This window comes from Thunnus thynnus, chromosome 14 (assembly GCF_963924715.1).
Source record: "Thunnus thynnus chromosome 14, fThuThy2.1, whole genome shotgun sequence".
In the NCBI taxonomy this organism is placed as follows: domain Eukaryota; kingdom Metazoa; phylum Chordata; class Actinopteri; order Scombriformes; family Scombridae; genus Thunnus; species Thunnus thynnus.
This window is the reverse complement of record NC_089530.1, coordinates 4,801,468-4,823,100: the sequence shown is the minus strand read 5'-3', so window position 1 is coordinate 4,823,100 and position 21,633 is coordinate 4,801,468. Positions and strand designations below refer to the sequence as shown.

Sequence of the window (21,633 nt, the reverse complement as noted above, 5' to 3'; positions counted from 1 at the left end):
CAGATTATTCAGTGGCTCTTAAAGGCTCAAAAACCTATTTTCACAAACAGCTTCTTACTCTGAGCGATGGGGTCATGAATACAAAGGTTTCTGCTAAGGTTTTGGTTTGGTTTGAAGTAGGTGAGGCTTTGTTAGAGAAAAGGTGATGTCACTTGCCTCAATGCAATCAGGGCTTAAAATGTGGACTAAAATGTGCTGACGGTTGTGGGGTTGTTTACCTGTGTTTCCACCATTAATGGCCATTGACATGAATTCTGATCAAACCACACCCACACAGCACTAATACTTTTTTGTTGTTGTTTGTTGTTGCTTAATGGATAATTCCAGTATATTACAACTATTGTTTTGTTCCTCAAGTTAAAGGTCATGTCTTCATAAGCAGGTTCCCATTTTGTTTGTATTTTACACTTGCTCACAAGGACTCACAAACACAGGTATGTATGCCCTTGAGTGATACAAACTTCTGCCAATGCTTTTACACTATTCAACTGATTGATGGTGGTGATAGCTTGTTAAGAAATGTAGCAAAACACCAGCAGAAGGTGCAGAAAAAGAGGACTGCTGGCTAGAAAGCATGGATGTAAACAATGTAAAATGTATTTTTAAAAATCACCTTTGCAAGTGATTTATACATAAAGAAAATGCATTCAACTCATTTGTTAGACTTCAAGAATACACATAATGCATTTTGGTGAGAAAAAGTGAATGTAAATGTAACTACACAGGGTTCCTTTAATTGCTGTGATCTAGGAACGCGGCAGTGTTCAATGGGGAAAGGGATGCAAGCAGTCAGACAATCAGGCCAACCCCCTTGTTAGTTAGTTAAATTATTACCCAAACTGTGCATCATACATGTCCTCCACAGTTTACAGACCAACTTGACGTGATTAGACTGAATATCATTTGGACCAGCATGACTAGGACCTGGATTTTGATTGGTAACAGTATGAGTTACAGTATGAGAATGTGACCCAAGTTGTAATAAACTGTATCCTTCAAGACAAACTTCAGAGCAGACCTGAAGTTGAAAAAAGGGAGTACATCCATAGTGAGCAACACTTCCCTCGTTGAAAAACACTTTCTGAAAATAAAAAAGGTTTCATTCCTTGATGATTCTCTGATGAAATATCTGTCAAATGAAAGACTGCTGTACTCTGAAGGTGCTTTGAAACAGATATTGCTTTGTATCGTCCTGCTGTTGAATGTGATGCTCACCAGTCTGCCAGGAGGGATTCCACTCACAAGAAACAGTCTGACACCTCCAGAAATGGATCAAATCAAAAGCAGCACGCACATCACTGCAGCTGTTTGTCTTGTGTTTGCAGCCAATTTCACAGCAATATATTGGTGAGAAAACACTGCAACAGATGCAAAGATTGATATTTTCCTAGAGCGAGGGACGGATTTCATTTCTCACAGATTCAAGTGAGGTTTTGAGTAAGAATGTGGTTTTTTTAGCCTATAGTTAATGAGCCTATAATTCAGGTGTGTGACATTTCTGTGTCCAAAGCAATACACACACACACACACACACACATACACACACACACAGAATCGCGGTGGCATGATTTATTGCTGGCTGTGAATACTGCTGCTGTCTCTGGGCTTCTTCAGGTGGAACATGTCACTTCCTGCACGCTGTGCTGCTAATTGGCCCACTTTGCATATCTAACGAGGCTAATGTAGCAGCCACTAAAGCATCACTCCAGAGCTGTGGGGAAAATGGTACTGTATGTGTGTGAGTGTGTGCCCGTGTGTGTGTGTGCACGCACCAATTATACAGTCAGAGTTCCCTCCCTGTTCCCCTGGACTCACACTCCTCTCTGCCTCCTTCTGCACCAGTCTCTTTCTCCCAGTTTGCTCTCGAATTTTTTCACATTCATCACATAACACTTTTTCTCTTATGGCTTTGCTCTTGTTTTTTACCTCTCAGTGGTCTCTCAGTGGTCTCTCCTGCTCTCTCTTTCTCTCTCTCTGTTCCTCCCTGAGGCAACTTGGAGAGAAATTGCTTTACCAGGTTATAGTTTTTTTTCCCCCTTAATAGCGTAAGAAGACAGCCTTGTTTCTCCCCATCAGAAGGAGGAATTTGAGGAGAAGCAATGAAAGGACAATTGGTGGAAGAAGCAAGTACCAATACAGCAATGTAAAAATACTCCATTCCAAGTAAAAGTCCTGCATGAACATGAAAATACAGAAGTATTAGCAGCAAAATGTACTTAAAGTAAATATATTCATGTGGTATATGATACTATTAGATTAGCAGCATGTTACTGTTGTAGCTGTGGGAAGTGGAGCTAGTTTGAGCCACTTTATATGCAGTTAGCTTGTTAAGTCCAGTGGCTCCCAACCTGGGGATCAGGCCCCTCAAGGGTCACCAGATAAGTCTTAGGTGTCGTGAGATGATAACTGGGAGAGGAAAAGAGAAAAACAAATATGTATTCTTTTTTTGGACTGAATTGTTGCTTTGTTTAGAAAAATATTGGGTGATTTTACATCTTTGGGCCTCAAACAGTTATTTATATGAAACCATGTGAGAAGTTTAGAAGGGAAATGTCTATTTAATGGAACTATAGACATCTGAAACATGACATGGTGACACAACTATACATCGATTTTTTGTAAGAGGTAACGAAAAAACGGTTGGACACCACTGATTTAATCTTTAACAATGTGTTGTATTTTCTAAACTTACCATATCTTTCCTATTTTTCTTTCTTTCTCTCTAAATAGTAACTATAGCTGTCAAATAAAGGTAGTTGGGTAAAAAGTAGAATACTTAAGCACAGTGCCTGAGTAAATGTATTCAGTTATTCCACCAGTGATAATCAGGTAGCAACAGTTTCCAGTTTTGTCTAGAAATGAACACAGATCTTGGGTGAGTGCACTTTAATTGCAGTTTATTGTAACTTGGATCTTATTTTCATAGCTTTGGCCCTGGATCTCCTCTTAGTTATTTAGAACCATGAAGACTACAGTAAAACTGTGCACATGTATAGTGGGTCAAAGTTTAAAAAAAGAAGTTGGCTTGTAAACCGTTGAACGTTTACAACACTATGCCTTCTACTATGTCTGCCTTCCACAACTGTTTGGCTTACCTGGTGGTTGGTTTAAGACCTGTCTGATCATCTGACCTCTTATGTTTCTTGCATGTGTTTTTAGAGATGTCCAAGATCTCAGCAAGGGACTTGGTGAGTACAGTGTTATTATTACCAGAAATACAGGTCACTCTGATCTTTCTCTTGCTCTATCAAGTAAACAAAGCTATTACTGTTCTCTTAAAAAACAGAGGAAACTGCTGAATTCATGTTTAACAAATTGAACAACTTTTGAACAAACTTTTAAACTTTCCTTAAAAAAAGTGACAGCACCTAATAGATATGGTGTCCAAAATTACAAAAATAACACCCAAGTTGACAAAAACAATCTCACCACTAGGTCCATTAGTAGCTGTTCTGGAGCTTTCGATCATATCACACAATCATCCTCAGCAGATCAGCAGATAGAGTTTTCCCAGTTGTCACAGAATATTAGATGTTCAAATTTCTGTATTTCTGAGCACTTGAAGGTAACTTGAGACTTCTTTTGTCAACTGTTGTTTCCAGGGTCAGGTTTGAACTTTCAATCTCAAGATCCAAGTTGAAATAAAGTGCAATTATCCTTTAATGGGACAGACAGAAAAAAATGCATCACATTTGTAAATCCACTCAAAATGCATTGTGGATCAGATCACACAAACCAGACCTAGTAGTGGTCAGAAATGCATTCAGCCACATTAATAAAATAATAATTACATTTTGCAGGAACCTGAGAGCCAATGCAAATGGAATAGACAGCAGGATAGTTTTTCAGTCCATGGCAGCAGACCTCCTTGTGTCCCTTTCCCTCTGTGTCATTTGGTCTGTCTTCTTTTTTAATCTCCACCTTCAATCAATCCATCTATCTCTCCCTTTTTTCACTACACAGGCTCTTACTCTCCCTCCTCTCCTCCTCCTCTTCTCTGTCTCCTTTTCCTCCTGTGCTATCATCTGTCTCCATCTGTTCCTGCCTCCCCCTCCTTTCTTGTCCTGTCACTGCTGTCTGTTGCCATTACTCTCCTGCTCTAACTACATTACAGCTCCTGTCAGTCGTCTCCAGATACTGACCAGGCCATCTGATGGGCATTTCTGCCCTCCATTGTCAAGGTCGGTATTAAGGGTCTGTGATCTGATCCTAGATACCTTTCTCAAAGCAGACAGAGCCTGGAGTTAGGGTGTGTCACAGCTGCTGGAAAGGGCATCAATATTAAATCATTTCCATCACAACTGTGCAGACCAGCCTGAATCAGCCAGAAGATGTTTGGATATATCAAGGTGACATATTATGCTTTTTTGTGATTTTCTATCACTTTCATACTATTATAATGTTGGATATCTATGTTAAACAGGGTCAAAATTTCAAAACTTGAGGTGGAAGTACATTAAGGTGCTCCCTGCAAGTCAAAAGCCAAGGTTTCAACACAATGTTAACGCTTCATTTGTAAAGTTACCTCTGCTTCCTACTCGTAATGACATCAGATTGTTTGCACATTTTTGCATATTTCGGATTCGAGCTCAAACATGTACGGATGTATTTGAGAAGCTGGAATTTTGAGTAAAGATATAGAAAAAGTTGTGAAATCCTACTCCTATAATTTGTTTTCGTAGCCTCCCGAGCTTTTTTGAACTGTAAATCATGCAAAAATATTCCAGTAGGGTCCCAGAATATAGATATAGAGCTGGAAGTGTGCATGATATGTCCACTTTAAATCTGTCGAGCACAAGATGGAGAAGCTGTGATATTTACAATTTTGTGGGGATTTAGCTAACCGATCAACAAAACAATTTGGTTTATTTACATGTATGTACTGTATCTTTTGTCTGCACAGGAGAAAATGTCACCACACAATGATTTATTAGTGGTCTGTCTGGACAGTCACTGGTTGTGATTCATTCCCTGGTTAGAGAAGTTCCCAATTGACTGGGAAGAGTAGTTTGACATTTTGAGAAATACGCATCTTCCCTTTCTTGCAGAGAATTAGATAAGAAGACTGATAGCACTCTCACCACTGTACGGTAAATATGTAGAAGCCAGTTAGCTTAGCTTAGAATTACGAGGGAAACAGGGGAAACAAAAGCAGTTTACCAGCACCTCTAAAGGTCAAAATTAACACATTATATCTAGTTTGTTCAATCTGCACAGAAATCAAAATGTAAAAATGACACGTTGTGGTTTTACAGGTAGGGAGGTGTATTTCCCAAAATGTCAAACTACTCCTTTAAAGTTGTACTAAAGCTTGATTTAGGCTACTCTTAGTACAACTCAACTTTGCATAAGGGATTTTTAGTTTTTTTATTAGTTTTACTTGATTATATTTTATTCCATTTTATATTAAATTGCCTGTATAGTTGTTTTTTATATTGTTTTTTTTTTTTGGAATAATTTCACTTTCTGTACACCCAAATCACTAATCAGTGATGATGTCATCTCTAACTGCACAAGCACATTTCCTGATGTCATCACATTTTCTCTCTGGGTGATCTAAACCCCAGTATGTTACAAGTCACAAGAGTTATGATGTCACATCTCACACTTTCTCACTGCAACTACATAAATGATGATCAGTGATATCATAGCTTCATCCTGCATACACTGTCTGTCACATCTTCTGACTACACAACAGTGGCCTTATGAGTGATGATGTCACATCCCGCTGCTTTTTTAACTGTGACGTGATAAATGCTAATATCACATCCTCTTGTCTGTGTGGCACTGGGTGATGACTGATGATGTCACACCCTGTTAATGGCCTGTATTAATATCAGTGGCGAGGCAGCTCCATTATGGTAATGGGGCTGATAATGATGATGATAGTTTCAACACAGAGCTGTCTGCAGCGGCAGCAGCAGCCAGTTATAAATGATGATCCAGCAACACAGGAGGGTCTTTATCCTGTTCCCTGCAGGAAATGTTTACCCATAACCCACCAGGGACTTACAGTGTGACCTGCATATGCTAACCAGTGAAATTAGATTTTTTATTTGTTGATTCCAGGTGAAGCAGCAGCCTCCTGTACTCTTCTCCACAAAGAATGGAAATACTATTTGCAATGTTATGAAAGATTAGTTCATGCAGTCTATTGGCCTGAATATTTATCAAAAGAACTAAAAGCCTATGAAGCCTTGCCAGCGCCCCCTACATGCTGCAATGTTCATCACACCCTACAGCATGATATTACTGGACCAAACAAACAACATCCTCACAGTTGGGTGTTCTTAGAGCTTCACCATCAGCAGCAGTATAGCACGAAACTAAAGCCCTGACCATCTGCTGCCTCATTGGACCCCCTTCATCTCTTAATACATCCACTCTCATGTACACGTAACTAATTCAACAACTTATCATATGCATCCGTGTTCAGCAAAACACACACATTTAAGCAAATATTACAAAATAAACCAATCTGCCAAGTATGTTTTTTAGTCACAATCTGAATTCTCACTATATTTCATCTCTCCACATACTGTATAACTGCAGTGAAACATTATGACTATGGGTTTAGCTTTGAGAGAACATCATTTTAGAGTTGAAATGATTAGTCGATTGATAGTTTAGTAGTGGATTGACAGAAAATTAATTTGCAACGATTTTGTTAATTAATTAATGGTTTGAGTCATTCTTTCTTGCTCCTGTCTTTCTTTTTTCTTTTTGTAGCCTCACTTTTTTGGAAAGACATGATTGGCTGAATGATCCATCAACATAAGTACGATTACCTCATCTGAAGACAGATTACTTTTGTCCAACCCATCTCCAGGAGTGGACTAAACCATGTGCACTTTTCGGAGGGCAGAAGCTAGCTGACAGGCTCTACTGTTGACACAAACAATTGTCTGTCAACAATAATGATTACTTATAATGCTAATAGCAGAAAAATAGCAGAAAAAAACACTCTTAATTATTTGTGTCTTGAGAGCCGTACTTATGTTTGAGCCCTTGGTAGTTAGTTCCACTATTCCCTCCACTGTGATGCCCCTGAGCACAAGTGGGAGCATGCAAGTGTTCAGCAGTTTCATGGTGATCTGCATATACTCATAACAAATCCTGAGTATAAATTGACGTTTTGGCCACAGGTTGAAGCAACTGTCATGTAAATCAGTTCCAATCAGTTTTTGAGATAGCTTGTCATGAATCAGTTTTGACCTGAGGGTGGTGCTATGTAAATGTCATTGGGTCACCAAAATCACTCAGAATCAGCCTCTAGGTGCTGAGAATTTCATAGCAATATGGCCAGTAATTGTTGATGGATTTGGTCTGGATTTAAGTGTCTGACAGACCTAACCTAGGTCTGGACCTCTGAATCACTGCCCACATCACATTGCCTGGGTGGATACGTTAAACACTGTTGATTGGTTAGAACAAATTAACATCTCCTCCCAAACAGAAAACGGCTTAAATGTGAGCTGAAATGATTAGTTGATTGGTAGTTTAGTGGATTGACAGAAAATTAATTTGCAACTATTTTATTAATTAATGGTTTGAGTCATTCTCTCTTGCTCCTGTCTTTGTTTTTTCTTTTTGTAGCCTTTTTTGGAAAGACATGATTGGCTGAATGATCCATCAACATTAGTACAATTACTTCATCTGAAGACAGATTACTTTTGTACCCAACCCAACTCTCGTAGCAATGTGGCCAGTAACTGTTGATGGATTTGGTCTGGATTAAAGTGTTTAACTGACCTAACCTAGTTCTAGACCTCTGAAAATGGCTTTAATGTGAGCAGGATGTCAAGCTAAAGAGTGAAGTAAAACAAAATGCCAATTCAGTCTGAATCTCAGTCTTTGATGGACCAACAACACAATCACCAATATAGCCAAAAACACGATCATGAAAGGAATTTACAAAGCAGTTTTTAAAATAACCCTTAAACACCTGTAAATGGATTGAGACTTGTAGACTTGGTGCTTGTTTGGAACAACTGGGGACGTGACACTTTTAGCTCACGTACGCCTTGAAAGATAAAAAAAGAAGTAATAGAATCCATTTCTCACAAAAGTCCTTTATGGCGGCTCTGTGATGGTTGTCAAGAGGATGAGTGGCTTCATAAAACCAAGTGCCAACAGGGGCTGTGGTGATTTGAGATGAGCTGCATCGATCTAAGCTGTCTAAGCACAGAACTAGAATTGATAGCGTTATAACACCATTTCTATCCAATTCAAGCTGTGTGTGTCTAAGTTTAGACCACGCCACGAGCTTAAAGCATTCATGCTGCCAATAGCAGGGAGAGATGCCCCATGGTTAGTTACTGCTGTGATGGTAGCCTTTATTATGACTGCAGTTTAATATCTCCCCCACACACTCACACACACACACAATAGATTAAGACTGATAAATTGTGCTTTTATTAAACCCCAGTCTGTGTCATCCATCTCCAATATGCAGGTCAGAGCAATTTGATTACATACTTATTATATAACTGATCACCCCCGCCCTTTGTAATCAAACCACATATTTCCTTGTTGTTTAAATGAAATGTAGACATGACAGTCAGCACTTAAAAAACAAGTGTGAGGGCACGAGCACGCATGAATTTAGGGGTGTAAGGCAAAGCTACTCTCTGAATATAATAAAAATAAAATATCTGTATTTGAATTTATAGTGGAGCTTAAACTGGAGGTTTTTAGAAATTGTTTTTCAAATTGTGTACACTGCTTAATTTTCTTTGTAAAATGGTTTTCTACTGGCATTTATACTCCTCATAAGTGTATGAATAAATTTAGCTGCTCACAAAATATACCAAATAACATATCATTTTAACCATGTACCTAAATTAATCAAATAATACAGTATGATTTGTATTTGAACCCTGCCTTCAGAAGAAGAAAGAAAGTCAATCTAAACTCTAAATCTCAGCTGTATAACTGTTTAGGATCTGGGCAGAAATGAATAATTGAAATAGAACAGGAGGTTTTAAAAGCGAGAGTACAGTCAGAATTGCATTGGGCCAAAATAGCTCATGTAAGTAAGGCCACATGTAAATTGTGTATGCACTATGTTTTGGTTTGAAGTGCACGTTCTACACAAAATCCTACACTGACCAACTAATCTGGTGAAAACTGATGAAAAGTTATTGAGGATGAACTGAATATCAGAGTTAAAGGACAGGTTCACAATTCTTCAAGTGTGTCTTAAAACAACAGTCAGGTGCCTACATGAACAGTGAAAGAGGTTTTCCTCACTGTAATCATTCCTCCTGTTCATACTGACTATTTAAAGATCCTCTTCAAATGTGCTTTCAATGTAAGTGATGGGGGCCAAAATCCACAGTGTGTCTACACAGTCATTTTGTCCAAAAATGTATTTAAAGGTTTATCTGAAGCTTATATGAGGCTTCAGCAGTCTGAGTTAGTCATATCAAGTGGATATCTGCCACATTTACAGTCTTTTTAGCATCAAATTCCCTCTTTGTGTTTCCCTGTTGAACTGTGGTGGAAGTATAGTAACAAAAAGAGGGACTTTAGCACTAAAAAGACTGTAACATTGAAAGATATTTACTTTATTTGACTCATTTAGAATCTGAAGCTTCACATCAGCTTTAGATAAACTTTTAAATACATTTTTGCACAGATGGAGGACTGTGGATTTTGTCCCCCATCACTTAGACTGTAAGTGCATTATGAAGGGATCTTCTAATGGTCAGTATGAACAGGAGTGATGATTAAAGCAAGAAGAACCTGTTTCAATGATCATTTGGGCTCCTGCCTATTACTTTGAGACAGATTTGAAAAATTGTGAACTCGTCCTTTAAAACTGTCTATACCTTTGTGTTTTCAGCCTATAGCATATTTATATAAATTTTCACACACCTGCATCAGGGAAAATCACACTGCTTTCCATGAACTATCAGTTCCTGTTTGCACTGTATAGACATCAATCACCTGGACTACTTTGATACTTAAGAAAAAATCTGAATCTGATGACACTGAGCCAAGATCTTAAGATCCTGTCACCACTGTCGAGAGTGATTTATCAATGTGTGTATGATGTCAGTGTGTTTAGATTTGACTGAGTTATGACTCTGAGAAGAAGTGTGATGTTGATGCCCAACTGTGTACATCAGGTCAGTGGAGGAAAACAAAAACATAACTGCAAAAGTTCCAATGCTGTATGTATTCATATTTGTTTACAGCCCTATAAGAGACGAAGACTGGCATTATATGAAACAAATGGCAAATGTCCTTGACTTCAGCATGAAGCTGTGAGCTGCTTTCATGATGGCACAGATGCTCGCTCATGTCAAATGAGGCCCTTGACCCACATTGTTGCATAGTTAAGAGTGTACTCAATCTGTTACCACGGTAACAGTGGTACCTTAGTTACTAACCCGGGTGCAATTGTTGGCCTTGGGCTCCAACTCAGTGACCTTGGTGATCTGCTTTAGGAAGTCGGACTCCTGCATCCCTGGCTGGGAGCCACGCCGCTTGAACTGCGCCCTCGGGTTTGCCAGGATCACCTGGAGGTTCACCGCGAAACCTGAGGGAGAGGACGCAGGGAGGAAGAAGAGGAAGGGAAGGGACAAAGGCAGAGAAAGGGTGAGGAGGTTAGCCAGCATGCATTAAAAGCACATTATGAGACTATTATAATCACACCAGAAAATGATGGAGTGCGTTAGTGTATCTAATGACTATGATATGGCTGATATGAAATTCATTTACCACAGGGGTCTACCATTCCCCTGTGATAATTGCACTGTAGATGAGAAGGAAGGGTTTAGAAAAGCATGAGAGGGAAGTCAGAGGGAAGTCAAAATGCTCATGATTCCAAAGCAGAGGTGGGTTTAATGGTTGGTCTGCATTCACATTTAATCAATCTGATTAGAACAATTGGTAACTGTGGGGGATAACTGGCTATCTGACACTACCTAATTACTTTGGAAGCAAAAAGTACTCTAATGGTCTGAGAACCATTAATATGTTTGAAGGTTGAAAAGTTATTCTCATTGTGAGATTCGGAAAAAAACAAAAAACAGTTCTATTGCTGCAATTAATGACCCAAATCATCATGTGTTTGCATTGGAAAATCAAAGATGACTACACAAAAGCTAAAGCTAAACCCTGCTGCTGTACTTTAACCTTGTCCTCATCAATGTGTGTGTGTGACGAACACATCATTCACACATCCGATGTGTTGTCTGACCCCAGGGCAGAACTGTGGAGGTGACACATGATGAGTCTCTTTTACATCTTTTTGCCTCCACCTCTAGCTGACTCTTACTGATGGAGCAAACTGTTCAGAGACAGAGCTGTGAATAATGCTGGAAAAAAACAAAGAATTGAAGGGACAAAATACAGAAACACCTCATCGATGAACACTGAGTAAATATTCTGTCCCTCTTTGTCTGGTCTCTATTCTTCTGCCAACAGTCAGCAGTTTGTCTGTGTCGCATAATTGTTGTTGCCACATTAAGTCATTTTGCATTTTTATTGACTGATGCTCGTAAAATTTAGGACTCTGGCCTCTGTGGATCTCTATAAGCCATCGGTTTTGAAAACAAAAAACTGGTGATTGTCAGACCTCTTTCAAAGCTGACTAATGCTGGTAATTGGCCCACAGCTCAGTGTGATTGACCTTTTTATAACATTTGTTGTTCAGTTAGTCGGCAGACATTTTTCATGTGGTGCTCCTGAGAGTATGTCCTCCACCCAAGAGGCAACTACCACGGCTTGAGGCTAAAGCCAATGTGGGAGTCCCTTAAAGTGCAATGTCACTGACGGCCGCTAGATGCTCCAACTGACTCCCATTCAAAAAGCCTCAACCTCTCTCTAGAAATACTAAGTCAACTACAGCAGTCTACAGCCATGCTAGCAGCTCTGTGAGTCTGTACTTAGATGTAACGCTGCTTTGAGCTAAATTCTCACGTCAGCAGCTAACATGCTCATATACTTAAAATATTAACGTGCTTTGCTTTAGCAGGCATAATGTTTACCAAGCTCATCATCTTAGTTTAGTGTGTTAGCATGCTAACATTTTTGTAGTAAACAAAAAGAAAAGCTGGCACGAATGTCAATTGTATAGCACAAATTAAACTTCTGACCAGATGATCCACCAAATATTTGTCAGGATATTTCACTCTGGACCAGCAGACATTGTGCCTGGTTGCTATGGCATGGCTAAAAATCTCTTTGTATGCGTGTAGACTAGTCTCTGATTCTCAGTACTGTGAATACCCTTATAACCAAAGGATAAATTGTTGGAGAACTAAAAGTTAGAGAGCTTACTAATTATCGTTACTGGTCTAAAGTGAGTTTTGGCTGTTTTAACTTCCAGTCAACATTCAGCATGTTGAAGGTGTTCCTGTTCACAAATATTCACTAGATGGTTCAGATATACTCTGCATAGTCTGTATGATTTCTTGTCCTGTGTGGCATTTCCCTTTAAGACCCCACACTGCAGCCTCAGGACACCCCCACTGGGATGAAAACAAATCCCATCAGCACTTTCTCTCTTTCATTCTGCCTGCTGTGTAACTCTCTCAGCCTTCCTGCTGAGTCAGTAGACAGGAAAAGGAATAGAGAAATAGACCTGCATTCACATAAATTTAACTTGAAATTAATTACTTGGGAGATGAACTCTGCACCATTGAAACATTCAGGAGTCCATTTTGAAATTCACACTTCTGCTATGTGGTTTGTATTTTACAGTAAAATTATATCAAAAGCTCTTTCTGTCAATCAACAAAACATAAGAAAACCAGTTGTCACAGTGGGTCAGTGTTCACTGCCTTGTTGTAAACATGTCTTTGCTCACAAGTTAAACCTTGAGGCTTATACAGTGTAATATTAATGTAACATCAGTTGCTTAGCTAAATTGGCCAGGCTAGTGAGCAAGCTAACAATGCTTTACAACCTTTTATTAACTGAGCTCAATTTCACAATCTAGTATACAACTTTTACAACACACTGCTTTGTGGAGAAAATGAATCTCCTCATCTGCTAATTGCATATTTGAGCTCTGTTTGTTAGAGGAGAAGTTAGATGATAGATCAATACCACTCTTGTGTCAGAGTGTTAAGTGCAAAGTTAGAACTGAGAGGTGATTAGCATAGCTTAGCATAAAGACTGGAAAAAGGGGGAAACAGCTAGCCTAACTCTGTCCAAAGTTAAACAATCTGCCTACCAGCACTTGTAAAGCTTACTAATTAACATGGTATATATGATGTACTCCAGTGGCCTAGTTAAGATGCATACCACATTACTGCATGTCATTACCCATCTCTCTCTCCTCATTTCCTGTCATCTCTCTCTACTGTCCCTATCTAATAAAGGCATAAAATGCCCAAAAATATATTTTAAAAAAACATGATTTATTTAATTCATACACAAACAGAAATGTAAAAATAAATTTGTCCTTTTAGGGGGAGTTACAAATGGAGACTTCCTGGACTCTTGTCATCACAGTGAGGTTACTAGTTAAACGGAAATGCTGGGCGGATGGATACAATCAGGTGTCTCTGCAAGTTGATTTCCATACAAACTGAAATCGGTGTCTGGATGGCAGGAACAACATATTGAAAAATCTCAATACCAGTGGTGTAATTTATCTGTAATTTGTAATAAATTGGCTAAGACATATAAAAACACAGAGTATAGTCCTTAAATGCCCAATCAAGAAAGCAAAAGTGAAAGTGTGGGTGCAGTTAGTAGAACAGAATTTCACTGAGGGAGCAGTAGAGACATTAAAGTTTCTAGTTTTGAGCATTACAGGAGGATATTTTCAGAAATGGTTGCGATCCTCCATGCGCAAGTTCTCTGCATAATTACTGAATATTTATTTATGCAAATCGTTAGTGGGTGGCACGCCTTGGCAATCAATGTGTTAGTGTGGGAATTCAACCCCAGTAATTCACCATCCTCACCTCCTCTATTTTCCCTCTCCCCCTGGCTAAGCAGCATTTTCTAGGCTGCAGCTATGCTGAGGTACTGACACATGGCTAGCAGACCGCAGTCCTCTGAGTAATGTGAGAGTCAGCGCGGGTCACAAAGAGAGAAAATGTAGACATGCAAATGGATTTGGCTTATCATCCCCTTATAGTGGTTAAGTTTTCTACATTTTAGGCCAGGTCAGCCATCACAGACACACCCACCCTCTTCATCCTGTTCTCACCTGCACACATACAGACACAAATATACACACCAGATTGACTTATACAGAAACGATGTTTATAGATTGGAGGTTATACTGATGTCCACTACATTTTAATTTGACAATTTTTTGTGACATTTTAGGGTATAATCTGTGAAACTAATTGAAACACTAAAGGAGTTACAAAAACCATACAGAGAACTTTACAGAATACCTATACAGTTATTAGGTTACGCTGATATCCAGCTTATTACTGCTCTGTGTGCGATACTGCAGGCTAATCACAGAGATAAATGCAGCTCAGGTGGTGGAGCAAATAGATATGAGAGCAATTACTAGATATACATCTGCTGACCTGCAGCTAGCCTCAGTGATATGGAGATCACAGCTGAAATAAAGCCATGTTTACCCAAGACGCTACTGTCCAGACTCTGCACTAACTTGTCCCACTTTACTCCTGACCCACTCTAGCTGACCTATATGACTGCATGTATCTACTGCATGCGGAGCTCATCCTCAAAATACTACATTGCCATTTTGGAGAAAAATATCTACCTGTAGTTGCATAGAATTTAAAATGTCTGCATTAATGGCTAGTCAGACCCCATTTACGTCCGGTAATAGCATGCAAGATGCATCTGGTTACTTTATACGTTGAGTATGGGGCCTTTGCATTCACACCTGGTATGACTAAGCATTCTCGCTTCTTGATTCAGCCTGCATTTTGATCGAATATCAATATGAAAACTAGGTAGGCGTAGCTGGCAGACTTGTTAACAAACATGGTGTCACCTAGGTCCAGAGAAGTGATGCAGGATAGTCTTGAGGGACCAGTTCAACACTGTAGACAGGATTTTTGAAATACTGAGGTCATGATTCCCTCCAACACCACTCTCAGAAAATTTTGACCAGAAACTAAAAACCAAAATGAAGGTCTGAAGCCTTCTCCATGTACTGAAGGCACTGCTGAAGACTTTATTTATTATTTTGTTGGCCTAAAAGTATTCTAATTTAAAGCGGCTATAATAAATATTTTTCTAATGACAATGTGTGTAATGTGTTGTGTGTGGCTCTTAGTGATGAACCTACAGATAATTATCAGTGACTCTGCAGCTCCCCTCAGCTTTATGGAGCTTTATAACAAGTTTTAGCTCATTGTTTAGCTGTGTGGCTGCAACTTTACTGTTGTGGTGTATTCTCAGTGCTCTCATGGTGTCATTTTTGCCTGCAGCAGGCACCTGTTTTCAAAGAAAAAGCTCTAAAAGCTCTAGCTATACACTACCTGCTCAGCACCAAACTGCACACAGACACAGTTAGTGACTAGCTGGTGAACATAGTGGACACAGCATTAATATGTTCTATTCCTTATCCAGATAAGATATCGAGATCCTGATTGCATGTTAGTACCAGGTGTACATGGGGTATTTCGATGCCACATACTGTACACTGTTCATGCTTTTTCATGTATGTAAGCTTTAAGTTTACAGTCAAGTCTTTGTCCTGCTATCCTGCAGGCCTGCAGTTGCTGATGACAGAGAGTCAGTTGTCAAAGTTGGATATCCATAGTTCCATAGTTCCACCCGGTGAAAATTTCCCATTGACCAGCACTTTAATCCATGACAACTGATCTCAAAAATCTCAATAATCTCAATAATGTTTTTAGGGATCCCCCTGACTTTTCCTCTGGTAACATCACCAGCACCAGAAAGATCAAAATTTGATGAGCAAGTTGTCATGAAATTTACTGGGCAACTAGGAGATCACCATGTTTTTGGGCTAAAAGAGATGAAGGAGAGGAGATAAACATTTTAGATATACAGTACCAGTTAAAAGTTTAGACACACTTTCTCATTCAAGGAATGGGAAGATGTGTCAGACATGATATGAAACATACAGTACATGATGCAGTTTGAAGCGGAATAAATTTTAAAAAATGAAATGAGATTGAAAACATTGCCTGGTTGACTCTGTTTTATTGATTTATTTTACTCTAGTGTAACCTGAAGCTTTGATAGCCTGAGGGCACCATGTGATGTATTGTTGTCCTCTAGGGTTACATGTGAGCATGCAGCCAATTTAATTTGGTTTCCTCCCTCTATACTTCCTTTCTGTCGCTGTTGCTGCCCATTGCTCTGTTATTCATTTTCAGTTCAGAGGGTGATGCGAAATAGAAGAGTTAACTGCCAAGGCAAAAAAAGAAGTGAGCACACTTAGCAGCCGTCACACGTGGAATTAAATGATACACGTAAACTAAATGAACTGTTTGGTAACCTCTATCAACAGTGGGATCCACTCCAGATGTTTAGTAGATCCTCCAACAGACAGGCTTCTTGTTTGTTTTGAATAAAGACAAGGACAACTGAAAACTCAAGGAGCGAGGTGTCACAGTGCCACCCACACAGTTTGATTGACGGGTGACCACTTGTTTGTTTTGAATAAAGACAAGGACAACTGAAAACTCAAGGAGCGAGGTGTCACAGTGCCACCCACACAGTTTGATTGACGGGTGACCACTGGGACGTGCGGTGGAAAAACACCATGGCAACGAGCACCTGGAACCAATGACTGAGACAAAATCAAACAGGAACTACCACCTCGGAGTAGTGAAGCCAATGTCCATCTAATGGCCACTAGGCTATAGGTCCAATAAACCACTTGTGTATTGAAATCTATTCAAAAACCATCCCAACTTCTCTCTGAAGACATTTATTTTTTCCACTCAAAGGGTCCCCTTCTTTAAATGTGTTTGTGTGTTGATTCCAAAGATCTTTTGCTCCTTTCAGGGTTAAGTATATTTAGGGTATGTTTGATGGATTTACAGGTATTCACAGTCAGCCATAGTGGTTGCTGCTCACTTGTCCCTTCTTAGCTCCACACGGATTCTGGATTTTCTAGCTCCAAGATGGCCACAAGTAGTAAAACATAATTCCAGGCCTCCAAAACAATGTCCTTTCAGAAACCCATGGGTGACATGACAGACACTACCTCTTTGTTTTTCTACAGTCTACTAGGGGAATGTAAAATGAGGGACGCACAGATTTTTACAGATTTGATTCAAATATCTCAAGATCTTGTTCAAAAGTGAGGGTAAGACCGAATGTGAGATCGACAGGTGGATTGGTGCAGCATCAGCAGTAATGCAGGCATTGTACCGGACTGTCGAACTGAATTAACAGGTTATCTATGCTCCAACCCTCACCTATGCTCATGAGTTTTGAGTAGTGGCCAAAAGAATGACATTGCAGATAAAAGCAGCCACAATGAGTTTCCTTTGCAGGGAGGCTGGGATCACTGTCAGAGATCTGGAGGAAGCTCAGGGTAGAACCGCTGCTCTTTTGTATCAAAAGAAGCCAGTTGAGGTGGATTGGGTATCTAGTAAGGACCTCCTGGGTGCCTACTTTTAGAGGTTTTGCAGGCATGTCCGACTAGGAAGAGACGCCAGGAAGACCCGAACAAGCTGAAATAAATACATATCTCATTTGGTCCTGGAGACCTTTCAAGAGGAGCTTGAGGACGTGGGTGGGGATTAGGACATCTGCCTTGCTTAGCCCACTGCCACTGTGATTCAGACCCGGATGAGTGATGGAAAATGTATGATATATGGAAGATTACTCCATCAACAAAAAAATGAAGCCTTGCGGTAGTTCAAACAAGCACGGAGAACCAATCAACTATAGATATTGGTGACTTATCTCTAACATGAGGTGCTTCATATAAATCTAAATTTGAAGGTTCATTCTTGACCTTAGATATCGTAGTTTGTTCTTAACTCAGGTCTACTTAGTAGACTTTTTCTATAGCACTTAGCCACCTCTCAACGTTCTATACTTCAGTCACTGATAAAGACCACGAGATGTGGCTGAAAGCTCTGGAAGAAATGTAGTAATGTAACGAGTTAAGAATGAACATTTGGTGCATACACCAACGCTGATCTCTACATTCTTGCTGCTTCACCACAGCTTGCTTTCAGCATTAACTCCCTCCGCCTCCTCCTACATTTAGTTGTTTGTAAATTTTGAAGGTTACTGTCCATATGTGTTTTTGTGAACTCAGGGACAGTCTGTGTCAAGCATGCTTAGATTTGTTCCAGAGCATCACATGAACACAGCAAGAATGACAAAATGTGAGTTATTGTTGCAATAAACACTGAAGCCCTTGACATGAGTGTTTTGACTGAATTGTACTAATATTTTCCAAGGACTTATGATCTACAATTTTTAGTTCTCTGTTCAGTTCATCTTACGTGCTTAGCTGAACTGAGCTTACTACAGTACCTCAGTGCAGGATGATGGGTATTTGCTTTGTCTTTAACTGCTCCTGCACACTGTCTCTATCCTCCTCTTCTCTCTCGCTCTCATCTCACCATCTCAGGAGCAGGGTATAAACACTGGGGTTACTGGGGGTTAAACACTTTCATGTCCCCTTCTCAGGAATACTCCCAAGGCACAAGTACCACTTCAAGGTACAACCATCTTTGTGTTGGTGTGTCTTTTGTGTGTGCATTTTTGTGTATATTGAGTGTGTTGCCCTGTTTTGCAGAGATGCTGCTCTAATGTGCATTTGGAAAACTGCATGTATGCATGTGTGTCCGTGTCTGGGAACATGTATGCCTGTCCACTTGTATCAATTCAAATGCTGGCAGGTGTGTTCCTGCGAGTCTTTCCAATAGATGCATGATGAAATTGTGTGTGTGTGTGTGGGTGTGCACATGTGTATAATCACAGACACACACACACTGAGGTGAATAGTACTCCACACCATCATTGTCCAGGCTCCATTGTGTCTGGCTAAATGAGACAGAGCAGTAGATGGGAGGCTTTAGTGGTCTGCTAACAATACAGCGCTGTATAACACAATACTATTAGGACACGCACTGGCACTCACTCAGCGCTCTGCAGACACCCCATTGTAAATCCTATGAATAATAATTTAAGAGTGAATAAAGTTTGGGCCGTTTGCACAGTGCAGCCATTGTTGTTTTTACAGAATTTAAAGGAAAAAATGCTGCGTAATACAGCCGTGGCAGTAAATCTTAGTGGTGCAAATTGACAGTGTAATTATATAGCGCAGTGTAAAAGTAAGGCTGATAATTACAGTGTGTGTATGTGTATGTGTGTGTTTGTCTGTGTGAGTGAGAGAGGGAGATTAGGTGGAATGGGATGGTTGGGGGGAGGATGTAGGGATGAGATCTTGCCCGTGGTGGAGCAGGAAAGGTGGAGGAAAGAAATAGAGAAGCTAACTCTTGATATCACGGTTTAATTAACAATAATCCCAAGGGCAGACCTGTGCATGTGTGTGAGAGAGTGTGTGTGCATGTGTGCTCTGCGGCAGTGCCCCCGGCTGTTTCGACATATGTGTTTGGAAAGATATACAGTAGGCATCCAATCATAATTTGTATCTATGGTAAAACCCTCTGAAATGCAACACTTCTACATTTAGAATTATTTACCAACAAAAACAGGCTTCATCAGAGTCTGAACGCAGTATATGTGTGGGTGAAGTGGAATAATGAGAGCTGACTGACAGGGTATTATTATTTGGTCAGTGTGATGAATTGTTTTCTCTCAGGTCAGAGGGAACATTGGTGCTCAGTGCTCCTCTGATTGGATTTTTACACTGGAGATGTGGAGATGTAAATAGATTTGTGATGATGTTTGCTTAGTCTTCACTCTCCATTAGGACAATAATAACTACAAGAAAAATTTGGACTCCATCTAAAAATTGGCTTACCTAACCAAATGCATTCATATCCCTGCAGTATTGTTGTGGAGTTTGATTTTAGATTGACCCCATCCTAAAGGTTGATCGCTCCTTGTAGTAATTTCGTTTTGTTTGAGCATGAGCATCTTTTGTTTGAGTGTGTAAGATTAAACTAACAACAACTAACAACTAAAACCACTTGTTTAAACCAGCATTAATAGATTTTTGGCCACTCGGGGGTTGTGCAAGCTGTCAATACTGTACAACACTGACATATTGTCACAGTTGAAAATTGTTATGGTGGACAAACATTTTCCTATGTTGGTCAGTCCACTACTTTGGTTCAGATGGAAAATTTCAACAACTATTGGATGGATTGGAACAAAATTTGTATTTTGTACAGGCATTCATGATACCACACAATGAATCCTTATGACTTTGGTGATCCCCTGAATTTTCCTCTAGTACCATCATGAGGTAGATATTTGTGGTTTTTCAGTGAAATGTCGCAATAACTACTGGATGGATTGTTATGAAATTTCATGTGCCTTTATCAGGTCAAAATTTTTATTGGTCCAATTCTTTGACCAAATACCTCCAGAGCTAATGACACTCACATCAACCTCAGCTGTACTTTGTGTTAAGTGCAAATTAGCAATTGTTAGCATGCTAATGCACTAATATTGTGAGCATGGTAAACATTATACATGCTTGCATCACCTTATTAGCATTGTCATTGTGAACATGTGACGTAAGCATTCATGCTGATGTTAGCATGGATGCTAACATCATGCCTCACACAGCCACTAACGTGGATGGCATGTTTTTTTTTTTTTTTACCTCAACTTAGTTTAAATATTTAGGTTGATGCTTAGATGCCTGCTTCAGGTCTTAGTGTCAATTCAAAATGTGCATATAATACAATGGATAGAAATATAAGTAGTATAATGTACTTCCCATGTTAATGTGATAAAATGATGGGAAAAAATCACCATGTATAAAACTTTCCTTGATTAGGTCGAATTGTCCAGTCAGACAATGTAAAAGCCTTTGGGTTTTGAATTTCATAAAAAATAAGTTGCAACATTGTGAACACTACAGTTATTTTAGAAAGCAAACGCACTAACAGCAAGGCAAGAAAAAATGAAATGAAGCCATCATAGGAGGTTCAAGATCATTAATAAGTCTGAAAAATGAAATAATTTTAAAGATGATTCTAAGCCTCTCAGTATAGATAGAAGTCACTGTTGTATGTGCTGAACTGGTTTAAGAGTGCAGGGCAGACTTGTTGGGCTTTATATTGAGGCCTGGGGAGTCTTTCTGAGACAACGGGCTGTATTCAGAACACATAAAGTGTTCAGTTTCCTGATGTCTCAGGCTTTCATTTTAAGGCCGCAGGGTTCCTTAAACTCTGATTCCGTCTAATGTGTCGCCTCTCAGCACAGTTTTGCTCAACGAGACTCTGCAACCCTGCTTTGTGATTTATATCAGGAATAAACAATCAAGCAAAGTAGCACAGGAGCTCCTGTGTGGAGGAGTAACAGAACATTAAATTGGAAAGATCATATCTCATTTTATGGCAAATTAATCCATGAAAAAACAAAAGCTCAATAGAAAAGCTGTCTGATCTCTTCAGGTAAACTCATAGAAAGAAAGAGCACTGCTTATTGTTTTCTGTTTGTTCTCTAGTCTGATGAAAGCCAACAGACCAAAACAGTCAAGTTGACTTTAACCGTTCACTAATCAATGACCTAATCAATAAAGGCTTTTTGAGGTTT

At 39.5% G+C, this 21,633-nt stretch overlaps 2 protein-coding genes across 2 annotated transcripts in view; one reads left to right on the top strand and one right to left on the bottom strand.

Moving 5' to 3' along the window:
- Window positions 1–21,633, top strand: part of LOC137196633 (regulating synaptic membrane exocytosis protein 1-like) — a 275,917-nt gene that overhangs the window by 34,609 nt on the left and 219,675 nt on the right. The window lies entirely within an intron of this gene.
- Window positions 1–21,633, bottom strand: part of b3gat2 (beta-1,3-glucuronyltransferase 2 (glucuronosyltransferase S)) — a 54,218-nt gene that overhangs the window by 2,296 nt on the left and 30,289 nt on the right. Inside the window, exon 3 of the mRNA XM_067609396.1 lies at window positions 10,398–10,546. Within this exon, the coding sequence (XP_067465497.1) occupies window positions 10,398–10,546 (149 nt within the window). The remainder of the gene's footprint in view (window positions 1–10,397; window positions 10,547–21,633) is intronic.